The sequence below is a fragment of the Danio rerio genome, chromosome 13, assembly GCF_052040795.2.
Source record: "Danio rerio strain M-AB ecotype USA chromosome 13, GRCz13ab, whole genome shotgun sequence".
In the NCBI taxonomy this organism is placed as follows: Eukaryota; Metazoa; Chordata; class Actinopteri; order Cypriniformes; family Danionidae; genus Danio; species Danio rerio.
Window position 1 is genome coordinate 521,032 of NC_141033.1, and position 14,869 is coordinate 535,900.

At 40.1% G+C, this 14,869-nt stretch overlaps 2 protein-coding genes and 1 long non-coding RNA gene across 3 annotated transcripts in view; 1 reads left to right on the plus strand and 2 right to left on the minus strand.

The window, feature by feature from the left end:
- Window positions 1-14,301, minus strand: part of slit1a (slit homolog 1a (Drosophila)) — a gene marked incomplete at its 3' end in the record, with an annotated part of 83,130 nt that extends 68,829 nt beyond the window's left edge. The window contains 1 exon segment of the mRNA NM_001034968.1: window positions 13,976-14,301. Within this exon segment, the coding sequence (NP_001030140.1) occupies window positions 13,976-14,151 (176 nt within the window). The 5' untranslated portion in view covers window positions 14,152-14,301.
- The window catches only part of nrxn1b (neurexin 1b), a gene marked incomplete at its 5' end in the record, with an annotated part of 604,334 nt that overhangs the window by 401,425 nt on the left and 188,040 nt on the right, over window positions 1-14,869 (plus strand).
- LOC147840957 (uncharacterized) lies at window positions 6,330-13,927 on the minus strand. Its single transcript, XR_015505713.1, has 2 exons — window positions 8,328-13,927; window positions 6,330-8,284 (listed from the first exon to the last, which is right to left on the minus strand). It is a non-coding gene; the product is annotated as an uncharacterized LOC147840957 (long non-coding RNA).

Sequence of the window (14,869 nt, forward strand, 5' to 3'; positions counted from 1 at the left end):
ACTGATATGCACATAAGGCCACCCTGAAACTTCAGCACAGAGCTGCTAATGAAAGGTCATGAAGAGGTTGATCAGCTCGTTTGGGGTTTTTGGTTCGAGCTTTATTGTGATTTCACTACGTGTGGACATACATTTCAACGAATTGTCTCCGGGCTACACAAATAAACATAATCATGAATATGAACACACTGGATGTGCAGTTGAAGGCAGAATTATGAGCTTTTATTCTAGCTGAAATAAAACAAATGAGACTTTCTCCAGAAGAAAGAATATTATCAGACATACTGTGAACATTTCCTTGCCCTGTTAAACATCATTTCAAGAGTTCACACTTAGCTCATGATTTATACAGAGCTTGTTTGGGGTGCTGTCCTAGGAGAGAGCCCTGAGCTCAGGGGATCCTCGAGCCCGGGGCTCCCCCCTTTCGCAGGGCGAGGGGAGATTGGGCTCAGGTCGATCTCAAACTCCCCCGCTGCTAAGGCCAAGGCGAACTTCCTGAGAGTAAGACATTAGGAAAAAGATTTAGGCTTATTTTATCTATAATATAGAGCATATTTGGATGGATGGAGGAAACCGTGGAACCCGGAGGAAACCCACGCAGACACGGGGAGAACATGCAAACTCTGCACACCAACGCCATTGTTATTCTTGCTGTGAGGCAACAGTGCTAGTCACTAGGCCACCGTGCCGCCCATTTTGGATAAAGGTGGAAGAAGGGAGGGGGGGGGGGCTTCTTCCAGATGGAGGTAGCTGTAGAAAGGAAATGAGCATATATATATATATATATATATATATATATATATATATATATATATATATATATATATATATATATATATATATATATATATGGGCAATTCCACGCAAATGTCAACTTTGCCATAAAAAATTATTTAGTTTTCAGCAAAATAGACAAACCGTTTCTACATTTTTTGTGTTAGCAAGTATTTTACAGTACTGTAAAAATACTCGTGAATGTATCTGTCAGTATTTCAAACTATTATATTTAATTTGCCAAAATCACACAAGTGGCAATTTCACAGCTGTCACATCCATAACGGAAATGTGTCACACCATAACGACACTTTTTCTTCATAAATGCAAAAATGTCAAATAAAATAAAATCAATCATTTTAATTCTATAGTGAGCCGACTCATACCTGTTTGATGAGCATTGTGTCTTTCGGGTTGTGCAGTTTAACTGTCAGAATTTCTAAATAATCTGTTGTCGACTGTAAATTCGCAAACTTTTTATTTGTCACATCCATAACGCATGTTTATTTTCCTAATTTAAAATATAAAACATGTTTACATATTGACATTTTTCTGCTCCCATAACTCTGTGGTGAGCTATTTTGGAAAATATAAACAGAAGTTTGGATATAATGTCAACATATACTGTCTGTGTGAAATTATGTTTTGAGTTTTTACTGCAAATGTCACATCCATAACGCTGGAATTGCTCATATATATATTTATAGTGACTTGGGATCCTTTGATTGGAGGATCATGATTAGCTAATGTGGACCAGCTGGGTCAATCATGAGCACGTGCTCCTCTTGAAATTAGTTTAAAATTAAACTTCACTTGGGAAATAATTAAAAAAGAAAAAAAATTCAAAGGGGGGTGAATAATTAGGCATGGGCCGGTATAAGATTCTGACGGTATGATAACCTTGGATAAAAATATCACGGTTTCACTGGACCATGGTATCGTTATTACTGCTCTAAATTATATTCTCTTTAATTGTCTGATAAAAAAACAACCTTTGAACACAATATATTTTATTTTGAGAAACATCTATAATATTTTGGAGCGATAAACATGTCAGGCTGAAAAAATTAATCATTAGCCCCTTTCACACATACAGACCTTTACGGAAAATTACCGGCAATTTACCAGAAAGGTGTGTATGTGTGAAGGTCTTTTTTGAAAATACCGGTAAATTCGTTCTGGCTATTTTTTGGAAAGAGGAGTTGTAAGATTACCGGTAATTTGCCGGAATGCTGCGCTGTGTGAACGCAGAAGAAAGATCGCGTTCACGTCTAGAACGTGCTGACGTGAGACGTCTGCTTTAGCCAATCAGAACAGTCAGACGCATTCACGTCCGGACAGTTTGTGAGAATAAAAGCCTTTGAATATTTTTCCAGACACATTTAGCTGCTAGAAGTTAGTCAGATCACGTTTATATGTTCTTCTTAATGCCAACTGTGTAAATAATCATCGATGAGATGCTTATGATAAGCCGCTGTTTGTTTACCTTCAAGCTTTGCGTGTGCCTGTGAAACAGCCTGTGAGCGCCTGCACACACACATATCATGAACATCTCGACATGCGAAAGTGATCCTCTATATGTTTTCATCAAAGTTGTTCACAATACTGATCATCCACAATGTTAGTGATGTAGTCAAATGTTTACAAATTCAAGCGCAGCCGTTTACAGCTCATTTGTGGTGAATGATGTCACAATTTACCGCTATTTTGGAATGGATGTGTGAACGGTCTTTTCTGGAAATATTCCGTAACGTCCTCGCCTGTGTGAACAGCGCTTTGTTGAATATACCAGTAAAGTCGTTCTGGAAATTTTCCATATATTTACCGGTATCACTGTGTGAAAGGGGCTAGTGACTTCTGCTGTCTTCATTAGTTTCTAAAACACAGATTTTTTTTTACCATTGAAGACAGCATCTTTGGAGATCTTTTCTGGTGGGGGATTCTGATGTCCTAATTTTTTTTTTATTAAATAAAAAAACACAAATAAAAAAAATGTTACTCATACCTTGAAAATTGTATAAACCAAAAGACCGTAATCCGGTAAATTAGGGTCACACACCAGTGTTTGGAAGCAGTAACATCTACACAACATGGCTCTGTTGCACAGTTAAAAACACAACCAGTAATAGTTCAATAATAGTCAAACTTCTGTGTTAATACTCTCTCTTCACATATTTCAAACCTTCATGAGATTCTTTCTAGAAAAATCTAACTAAGCATGTGAGAATCCTTGCAGCACACTACTGTGTGTGTGTGTTGTTTCAAGAAAACAACCAATACTTTGTGTTGTGCTTTATTTACATTGGTTTATATCCAGTGACTCTTCATTCATTCATTTTCTTGTCGGCTTATTCCCTTTATTTATCAGGAGTCACCACTGCGGAATGAACCGCCGACTTATCCAGCACATTTTTACGCAGCGGATGCTCTTCCAGCTGCAACCCATCTCTGGGAAACATCCACACACACACACACACACTCATACACAATGGACTATTTAGGCCACACCTGTACCGCATGTGTTTGGACTGTTGGGGAAACCGGAGCACCCGGAGGAAACCCACACAAACACAGGGAGAACAGGCAAACTCCACACAGAAACACCAACTGACCTTCTTGCTGTGAGGTGACAGCACTAGCTACTGCACCACTGCGTCGTCCCAGTTATTCTTTATTTTATTTAATCATATGATCATTAGCCATATCATTTTATTGTTCATCAGTTAATGATTTGATTATTATTTCTCATTTTATTATGTTTTTTAGATATTATTATAACTATTTTCCTATAATTATTGCTTCATTATTATTTCCATATTGTTTTTACATTATGACTGTGGATTCAAGTGACACGTGTTTTCATGAGCAGGAGATAAGAGAATGTCTGCATGTCCCGGTCTGTGTTGTCTCTGGACAGTGTTGTGCAGCAGTAATTTTCCATGGCTATTGCTTATATAATAACACTTGTTGGATTTATTCTGGTCAGACGAAGTCTGAGCATTGAATCATATGCAACTAAGATTATTCAATAAACTCTGCTCTTTCTTTATCATCATTTATTTGTCTCCTGCTTCTGCTCTTCTCGGGTTTCCTCAGTCAACTCTTATATTTTTAGGAGACTGTTAATTCAGTTCAATACAGTTTGGGTAAGGGGGAAGGAGTGGCACAGTAGGTAGGGCTGTCGCCTCACACTAAGAAGGTCGCTGGTTCGAGGCTTGGCTCAGTTGGCGTTTCTGTGTGGAGTTTGCATGTTCTCCTTGTGTTCGCGTGGGTTTCCTGCGGGTGCTCCGGTTTCCCCCACAGTTCAAAGACATGCGGTGAAGGTGGATTGGGTAGTGTATGAGTGTGTGTGTGTGGATGTTTCCCAGAGATGGGTTGCGGCTGGAAAGGCATCTGCTGGTAGCTGGATGAGTTGGCGGTTCATTCGGCTTTGGCGACCCCAAATTAATAGAGAGACTAAGCCAACAAGAAAATGAATGGTTTGGGTTTTGGAAACTCTGCTGACTTGTTGTCCAAATACCTGGAGGAACTGACATTTTCTGATAAGATCTGACATCCGGAGCGGGATCGTATTTATCTGGTGTGGAGATGGTGATCGCACAATCTTCTGTTGAACACAAATGAAGACACTAAAAAAAGCTGAAAACCGGCAACCATTGACTTCCATAGTGTGTGTCTTTCCTACTTTGCGAGTCGATATTTACAGGTTTCCAACATTATTCAAAATATCTTCTTTAGTGTTCAACAGAGGAAAGAAACTCATGAGGGCTTGAAACAAATGAAGGGTGAGTAAATATGCAGAATGTTCACCCCTGAGCACTGTATAAAGTGCTTGTTTTTCCACACTCCTGCGATGTGACCGCCATCACAAAGACCTCACGCAGCATAAAAGCTCCACGTTCACCAGCTAATCTCATATTGGTGATAGGATTTATCACGGCCATCCAGCAGCACAGCCTAAAGTGTTTTTCTCTCTCAAGACAATCAATAAGCAATCAGTAGAAGCAGACGGAGGGACGTTTGGCCGGCGTGGAGAATTGGTGAGTACATCAGAGCTGCAGTTCACAGCACACGCGGCCCAAAACCCAGAGCGATCGCTGCGCTTTAAAGAGAATTCTCAATCAGACCGCTCAGACGTTTGATCTGCACCGCGGCACGTCTCCAATCATGTATAAATAGATGCACTAGCACAGATAAAATAAGAAGAGTCCAATCTCTGGATGTCTGCTGCATGCAAAGACCACTTTAGAGATTCAACAGCAGAAGAATTCATGCACAAACTGGAATATTGCATATGTGGGAGAGGAGAATGGTCAGCTCCTGCTAATCCTGCACAGATATTGCTGGGAGAAGTGCAGCACTGTGGGGATTCTGCACTGGGGTGTTTGTTCTCCTCTAATAAATGAGCTGCGCTTCAGAACACCAAGACCAAACACAATGAACGCGGTGGCTTCTGGAGGCGTGAGACGGTGAGACAGATGCTCAAGACAGTTCTGGAGGGAATAATAATAATACTGAAGCACTGTGATGACGGACAGACGGAGGCCTGAGGCCTTTTACAATCAGCACAACAACATCTCACATCTGACACAGTGGAGAGCTGCAAACTAGAGATGCTGCGATTGATCGACCAGAGATCAGTATCAGCCAATAATCACATTCAATGACTCGATGGGTACTGGCTGATCTCTATTTATTGGCATGACTCGTGCGTGTGATGCTCTCTTTGTTGTAACCATTTGCTTTGAGCTGTTGTGACACGAATGTTCACTTGAATATTTAATAAAATACCTTTTGTAATATACTCGTCGCAGTTGACAGTAGTTTATTTATTATTATTTATTATTTCCTTTTAGTAAAGAAGCTATTTATTTATAGGTGTGCGTTTGAACTTCTTATGCATCAAATATGCACTCCCAACATTTCTTTAGTGAGGCAAGTTCTTCCTCTGTTGTTTGCACTGTTTCTAGATTGCATTGTCAATGCCACAGCCAGATCACCCTGCAGCCCAAGGCCGGGTACTCACTGAAGCAGGACTGCGGTTGGTCAGGATCTGGTTTGGAGACCACATGGGAAAGCTAGGTTGCTGCTTGCAGTGGTGTTAGAGAGGCCAGCAGGGGGCGCTTAACCTGTGGTCTGTGTCCTAATGCCCCAGTGTAGTGAAGGGGACTCTATAATGTCAGTGAGCGCCGTCTTTCAGATAAGACGTTAAGCTAAGGTCCTGACTCTCTGTGCTCATTAATAATGCCATGGCACTTCTGGTAAAGAGTAGGGGTGTAATCTCCCTCCATCAGCTCTTACAATCATGGCCTCCCAAATATCTCCATCCACTGAGTTGGCTCTATCGCCGTCTCTCCACTCCCCCTATATCTGGTGTGTGGTGAAGCGCTGGCGCTGTTGTCCTGTGGCTGCCGGAGCATCATCCAAGTGGAGCTGCACACTGGTGGTGGAGTGGAGAAACCCCCCTCATGATTGAGAAGCGCTTTGGGTGTATGACCATGCATGATAAATGCACTATATAAATATACACATTACAATTACATCAATCATTTCCCTTTATTTTTTTTTTATATAGCTGTATAGCTCCTTCTGACTATGCCATTTCCTTACTAAATGGTTATAAGAGACGTGTTTAAGGGATTATATTCAACATCCTTTATTTATACACAAAAGTAAGGCCAGATTTGATCACACTTAGAGGGAAAATGTGCTTAATGCATTATAATGCTTGTAGCATCAGAATCGGTACTCGATATCGACCAATCACCATGACAAGGAATCAGTACTCTGAATCAGCTACAAAAATCCTGATCCATACTGCAAACCAGCATTAAAGACCCTCAAACACACATTTATATCTGATCAGCATCTGGCAGAAACTACATCACAGCACACATACACTGATCAAGCGCATGCATATGCTGTATATTTATTGCATCTTACTCAGTTGTGCGCATAAAGTTCTTAAATAATCATAAAAAATGTATGCACATCTTGGCATTTCCATCCAGAGTATTTAATGCAACATTCCACAATGCACATAAAACAGGTACATGGAAACACAATGATCACCAAATAATGTGTCTGGCTCGAACAGTTCTGAACTCACACTGAGAGACACTGCACTGACGTGAACACACATGCACAGTAAGCAACTTTCTGCATACACATCATCTGTTTTGTACAATGTTGCCACAAGCAGTGCACTCTTAAAGGACAAATCTGTACTAAAATGCAGCCTTTTAGGAGCAGATAAGGTAAATTGTCCTTTCAGGGTTTATTCCCCAGAGAGAGAGAGAGATGAGATGACCTAAAGGTACAAAATTACTGCAATTGTCTGCTTTACTCTTCAACTCCTGTGCATAAGGCCACAAAAATATTGTTAACTTACATGAAATAATAAAAAATAAATAAATGAAAACCTACAGAAACAGGAAACACCAGTAGATCATCAGTCGAGAGCAGGATTATTATATATGCCAACAACTTTTCTATATAAACAGTTGAGGACTTAGTGATTCAGGGGCTCTAGGCAATTACATTTCCATGCCGCTCGACAGTTCTATAACGCACCTTTTGTACCTTAATTTATTTTAAATTGATTTATTTAGCTGTCTTATATCACTTAATCTCCTTCCCTACATTTTGTCTTAATGCAAAATAATAATAACAACATGTAAAGCACGCTGTAAAACCTTTTAAATTATTTGTTTGGTGGATTCACAACTAAAAATGTTTATTAATCTAAATCTTTACCTAATTTGACTGCTGGACGGCTTCATGATTGAGGGTTGGACACATTTGCCATGTAATCAACATTAAACTTTTTTGTAGACCCTCATCATACAAACTATAATAGAAAATGATGTTATATATAATGTATATGTATAATTTATACTTCTAGGTATTTATTTGGGGGCCTCAGATTCCCTCGGGCCATAAGCAGCCATATATCTTACTTATTGGTTAAATCCATCCCTGTATATATAAACATAAAACTTTTTTTTTCTTAATTTACCAAAAACAATTTGACCACATACATTCCCAGCAGGCACACAACGTCATAAGACAACGTTAGGTTAGATTTAGGTCACCAGCATCTAAGGACTATGTAATATTGACGTCCAAAATAATGTTGATGTTTGGTTGATTTTAGGAAATTGGAAAGTTTGGAAAGTGACCAAAATCCAGCGTCTTACTAACATCTTAAACCAACATCATATTGACGTCAAATACTGACATCTATTCGTCAGATATGGCAACCAAAATCTGATGTATGTCATATTGGTAAAGTCCACACAACGTCAAGCTGTAACATCAGTAAATATTGATTATTTTTGTTTTGTTTTTAGGTTGCGTTGGAAAGTGACCAAAATGCAACGTCTGTCTGATGTTGGATATTGACGTGGGCCTGACGTTGGGTTCTGACTTCAACACGATTTTCATTTCCAAACAAAATGCAGCATCCCAGGACGTTAGGGTAATTTGATGTCATGTTGACGCCCTCAGTCTGCTGGGTTATCATTTATATCAATTCTTCATTTATTTATTACTTTAAATTTTGGTTCAAACTTTTATTTTATTTTTATCACCTTTTAAATATTTATGTGTTTTTGCAATTTACAAACCTACAACCAAAATATCTACAAATAAATCTTCATTTTGACTCATTACTTCTGAAAATAAGACTAAATTTAGTGCTTGTCTAGAAAATGCGTATTGATTTAACAATTTCTAGATGTTTTGGACTGGAAACAAGACAAAACCTCCAAGTGAGAAAAGCCTTTTTTTGCGATGTCGGGCTGAGCTGGAGGTTAATGGGGAAACCTTGTGTGGGGGAAAGTGTGATTTTCACACGTCCTGAACACACAGTCATTACAGGATTCATCAAAGACACCCAGAAGGTGGGATTGGGTAGAAACGCCCTTTGACAAGTGCAAATAGATCTGTTTTGTTGATGCACCCCCAACGCTCAGCCGTCTGACACTGAAGATTTACTGAGGACTGACCATGCGGATGTTTATACCGTCTGAAACACATTCAGTCCAGTCACACACTGCAAAAAAATGCCTTTCTTACGTAGAGTTTTGCTTCTAAATTTATAAAAACTCTTAAATTTAGAAGGATTTTCTAGACAAGCACACAACATAGTGCTGTTTTCAGAAATAATGAGTCAAAATGAAGAGAGTTTCTTATTAAAAAAGCAGAATAATCTGACAATGGGGGAAGAGAAATACATTTATTTCATAGCGAAAACAGGAGTATTGTTCTCACACCACTGGCAGATTATTTAACTTCAGTTAACTACGTTAACAACGCAGTCTTTTTCTCACTGTTGATTTTAATGCATTTACAACATTTACTAATGAGACTTTACACTAAAGTGTTTCCTAATGTACTTTATCAGGCTTTCGCAATTCAATGAACATGTATATTAGGGCTGTACGATATTGGACAAAAAGTGACATTGCTATATTTAGTTTCTCTGCGATATAGCGTAGAGCTGCACAATTAATCGAATAAAGATGGGGATCTCGATTCGACCCCCTACACGATCTTAATACAGCATTTCTACGATTCTGCCAATCATATTTTCAAGTTCAGGAGAGAAGCAAAGGCGGCTGCACCAGTTTTTTTTTATTGTTTCCCACAGGTTGCTCATGGACTCCTCAGAATGATGTAAAAAGAGTCACATACTGTCTTTGGCCCCGTTTACACTAGTGCGCTTTAGTTAGAAAACGGCGTTTTAGATCAAAAACGATCCGCGTTTCACTTAACGTTTCTGAACATATCTCCATCCACACTACGCCACCAAAAACCTATATCACGTGACCATTTGCGCACTCTGGGCATGCTTGTTCTAGCATATATATGCCACTGCTGTAGTAAAAAACGCAGAGTTTAACTGCACAATGGCGCCTAAAACAGACAATAGTGCAAACAACACCCCCATTTTACAGTGAAGGCTGGTCTGCTGTTTTCCGGTAGCGTTAAAGCCATGTGTTATAGTCATGTGATAGGGGCTTGACGAATAAGGGAAGGATACGCAATGACACAAAAGCCCCAATCAGCTAGCGAATGTCTGCAGCCCCGCCTCCGGTTTCAGATGTCCCCGTTTTCCCTCATCCACACTGAGACGGAGCAGCAGCGCTTCAGAAAGAAAACAGCCTCTCCAGCGTTTCCAAAACGCTCCGTTTTTGGCGCTCGAAACTCCGGCGTAGTGTGGACAGATGCTAACCGTAGCAAAACTCATGCGTTTTCAAACTAAAATGCACTAGTGTAAACGGGGCCTTTATAAGATATACTATACGTGAAAATGTCATTTTTGTCTTCATATAATGATGTATTTGCGGCCGGGAAATCACACGTGATGTAAGCTGCTGACTGTGTGCGCGTGCTCTACTTAATGATAGGTGAACAGAACCTGTTTATGCTGTGAGTAACAGGTAATACAGTTGTAAATAATGTTCAGTTTGTGGCACAGAGTGATCGTTTGAGAGACGCGCGCGAAGTATGAACAGCACTTAGCAGTGAAAATGAAACCGAAAGCGTGCACATCATTTACATAATCATATCACATTTTAGAGTTATGACTGAGACAAGCATTTAATATGTTGTTTCGTTCATAGCGAACACAGAGCTGTGCATGAAAATAAATGTTTACAGTGTCAGTATAACTACTCTAGCCTATATTGTTGATGTTACCAGTGAATTAAATGATCTAATAATGTTTTCAATGACAGATTGCAAGCATATATCTCAAACATAATTCAACATGAGGATTATTATAAGTAGAATAGAATCATGTATAGAAACCAGTAGACCTGCACATAATATTAATATTGTTGTTTTACCATATGCTTGAGAAAAAACAATGATCTCATATTAAGCTTTATTTTACATCTACAGAATCGTGAGAGAATCCTGATCTTTATTTTAAACTAAAAAATCGCGATTCTCATGTTAGCCAGACTCGTGCAGCTCTAATATAGCAATATGAATATAATTTCACAAGATGCTGATACTGAATTCATCAATTTACATATATTGGGATTGCCTTGAGGCGAGGCAGTGGCGCAGTAGGTAGTGCTGTCGCCTCACAGGAAGAAGGTCGCTGGTTCGAACCTCAGTTGGTGTTTCTGTGTGGAGTTTGCATGTTCTCCCTGCCTTCGCGTGGGTTTCCTCCGGGTGCTCCGGTTTCCCCCACAGTCCAAACACATGCAGTACAGGTGAATTGGGTAGGCTAAATTGTCTGTAGTGTATGAGTGTGTGTGGATGTTTCCCAGAGATGGGTTGCGGCTGGAAGGGCATCCGCTGCGTAAAAACTTGCTGGATAAGTTGGCGGTTCATTCCGCTGTGGCGACGCTGGATTAATAAAGGGACTAAGCCGACAAGAAAACGAACGAACGAATGGGATTGCCTTGAAGAGGAGTATGTGCATAAAATACAATACTGTTAAACAGATGCAAATTAATTTGATGATTTCTGAGCAATTGAACAGTATTGAGGTACACAAATCCAATAATAATATATGAAATAACACTGTATAGTATAGAGTCCTCATCTGTGTACAGTTGAAGTCAGAATTATTATCCTCTTTGATTTTTTTCCTTTTTAAATATTTCCCAAATGATGCTTAACAGAGCAAGGAAATGTTCACCGATGTCTAATAATATATGTTCTTCTTGAGAAAGTTTTATTTGTTTTATTTCGGCTACAATATTTTAATAAAATAAATCATTGTTTTAATTCAATATTATTCGCCCCTTTAAGCAATATTAGTGTTGGATTGACTCCAGAACCACAAACCAAAGTTATACAACAACTTGCCTAATTAGCTTTACCCTAATTACCCTAGTGAAGCCTTTAAATGTCACTGTAAGCTGAATACTACACTATACTATACTTTTATAACCTCTTGGTTTAAGTTTGCTGAAATCTTACACAGTCACAGGTCTTAGAAATGCATCCAAATGAAAATCTGTCACTATGTTAGGGGTAAACTTAGCGATGACCCCAAAAAATCACGTTCTGTGGTGCTGATTAACCATATATGATGATTTATGGTGATAATACCAATTAGACAATGCAGATCCTGTGATCTGACTGTTGCAGATTCGCACATTCAGCACACATCAATGCTGAAACGATATATTGTGCAGCCCTAATGCATAGACAATAAAGCAACACACCAAGTGTCTTTTAGTTATTAGTAAGCTCATCACCAGTAAGTAAGATCATAAAAATAACCTCGTATACTTTGATAAAAGCTTCAGCTATTAACCACAACAAAAGAAAATCAGACATCGTCCCTAAAATCTAACAGTTTAAAATGCAAATGTCTTCACATACCGGCACTGGCGTTTCTCACACATGCATTATTGATCAGAGATGATATTTTTTCTCAGAACTATTTTAAGAGACTTGCTGAACCCAAGAGAGAACAACAGCCGGCACTCCTACAGTCAATATTTAATCTCCCAAATATCAAATTTACAAGCAAGCGACTATAAAGAGTGAAATGGGAACGTTTCCAACAGCAGAAAGAGAGAAGTTTCCCTCCTCCCAACACACACACACACACACACACACACACACATTTCCGCACAAGATTACACCTACATATCCAAAGTGTCTCGTTTATATTCATAATTAATTTCTCCTCATATTCCCTATTTAAGATCACAGATCACAGCCAATCATATCTGGCTAAAGTCTTGTCGCTGATCTCAGTTGTAAGAGCAGCAGATAATAACTGATCTTCTAGTTGATGATGTGTAAAAGTGTCAGAAGGTGGATTTCTCTGCTGGATCATCTGCTGATCTGCATCAATCATCACCAATACTGCAGAAGACCTACTGGAACCAGCATGGACCAAGATTCTCACAGAAATCAGTCAAGTTTGGTGAAGGAGAAATCATGGTTTGGGGTCATTCAGTAAGGAGAGATCTGCAACATCAGCAGCCTGAGGTATCAAGACATCTGTGCTGCCCATTACATTACAAACCACAGGAGAGGGACAATTCTCCAGCAGGATAGCGCTCCTGCTCATACTTCAGCCTCCACATCAAAGCTCCTGGAAGCAGAGAGTGCTCCAGGATTGGCCAGCCCAGTCACCAGACATCAACATTATTGAGCTGATGAAGGAGGAGGTGTTGAAGATGAACACAAAGACTCTTGATGAGCTCTGCTGAAGGCTTTCTTCCTCATTCCAGATGACTTTATTAATCAGTGATGTGAGTCATGTCAGAGATGTATGGATGCAGTCCTCCAAGCTCATGATGGAGTCAGACACAATATTCATTCTGTCTCCACTGCAGCAGGACTTTATATTCTATACTGGACATTATTTCTGTTCAGTGATGAGACTTTAGTCTGAGCAGAGTCAGAGCGCACTGTCCTCATCAAATCAGTCAACATCAAGACATGATCAGAGTTTATTGAGCTCAAATCAGCAAAATCTAGAGGCCTTCACCTTTCATAGAGACACTTCTGACACCAGATCAGCAACTAGAGTCCAGTTATTATCTGTGTTCATAACACTTGAATAGGCGACAAGACTTTAGTCAGGTAGTGTGTGTTATTTCACTGTATATGCTTGTATAAATGGCTAATAAAAAATAAATAAAACTACATTAAAACAGTCCAGAGGTATAACGCCACAGCCTCATTCAGCTATTGTTCTCATTTAATTCCTCTTGCAAACACACACACACACACACACACACACACACACACACACACACACACACATGCAAATACACATATAAATAAATTAATAAATAAAATGCACCCATAAAGAGTGAAAAGGGAAAGTTTCCAACAGCAGAAAGAGTGATAGGAAGTTTCCCTCCTCCCAAAACATGTCAACACACACACACACACACACACGTACGCACAAGTGCGCACATGATTACACCTACATATCCAAAGTTTTTCTCAATTTCTCATTTGAATCTATAATTAATTTCTACTCATAACGATCACAGCCAATCATACATAAGCATCTCACGGCATGTGTGTGAACACATATGCGACTAATAAAATATCAATTAAATGAGATTACATTGTACCTGTCCAGAGGTTATCACGGCACAGCCTCATTCAGCTATTGTTCTCATTCAATTGCTTTTGCAAACACACACCCACCCACACACACACACACACACACATGCAAACGCACATAACGAAATAAACTCACAGCCTCTCGGTGTTTCTGGGAATGTTCCTGGGTATGTTTTTGAGTCCGAGCCCGTGGCAGTCCACAGTGGTGCCGCTGCATGTGCAGAGCGCCGGGCACCCGCTGCCAGTCTTACACACCAGCAGCAAAACCAACACACACACCTCCAGCAGACAACATCCTCCTCTCGCAGGCATGATCTTCCTAAGACTCCCCGAGAAAAACTACAGCGCTTCCAGATCCAATGCGCGCACACACACACACATGCGCGCGCACACACACACACAAAAAAACTCTCCCTCTCTCTCTCTCTCTCTCTCTCTCTCTCTACTAGAGTTGCTCCAGCGCTTTTCAATGCAACACTGTTTGCTCAGCAGCGTGAAAAGAAAGGGAACAAAAAATCTGTGCTCTCCTACACACACACACACACACACTCACACTCTCACACACACACGCACGCACACACACGGCAGTAATCCATCACAAGGATCTACAAATAGCAGTTCCCGGACTCCTCCCAGCCCCTACACTCCTCCTTTTTTCTCCCCCACCCGTGCGGATCCTCCGGAGCCCCGACAGACAGACGCAGGAGCCGCGGCGGGCCCTCCAGCGCCCGGGAGGGGTCCCAAACACACTCAGACCCCCCACCAACCCACTCCCCTCCCTAAAAGAGCAGCGTATAATCATGTTTTTGGGATGGGGGAAGGTTAGAAATGCAGAGCGCAAAATGACAGGGTCTTTGTGGAAGGCATGGAGGGGGACTTTTATTTGTTTTGGGGGGGGGGTTGATCACTTCTTCATTGAAATAAAAACCTTGGAAGTTCCTGCATGAAAAATATATAAATAATTAAGGTCAGGGTCTATCTAGGGTTGTGCATTATGATGCATATTTCCTGTCATGCTTAATTTATTTCA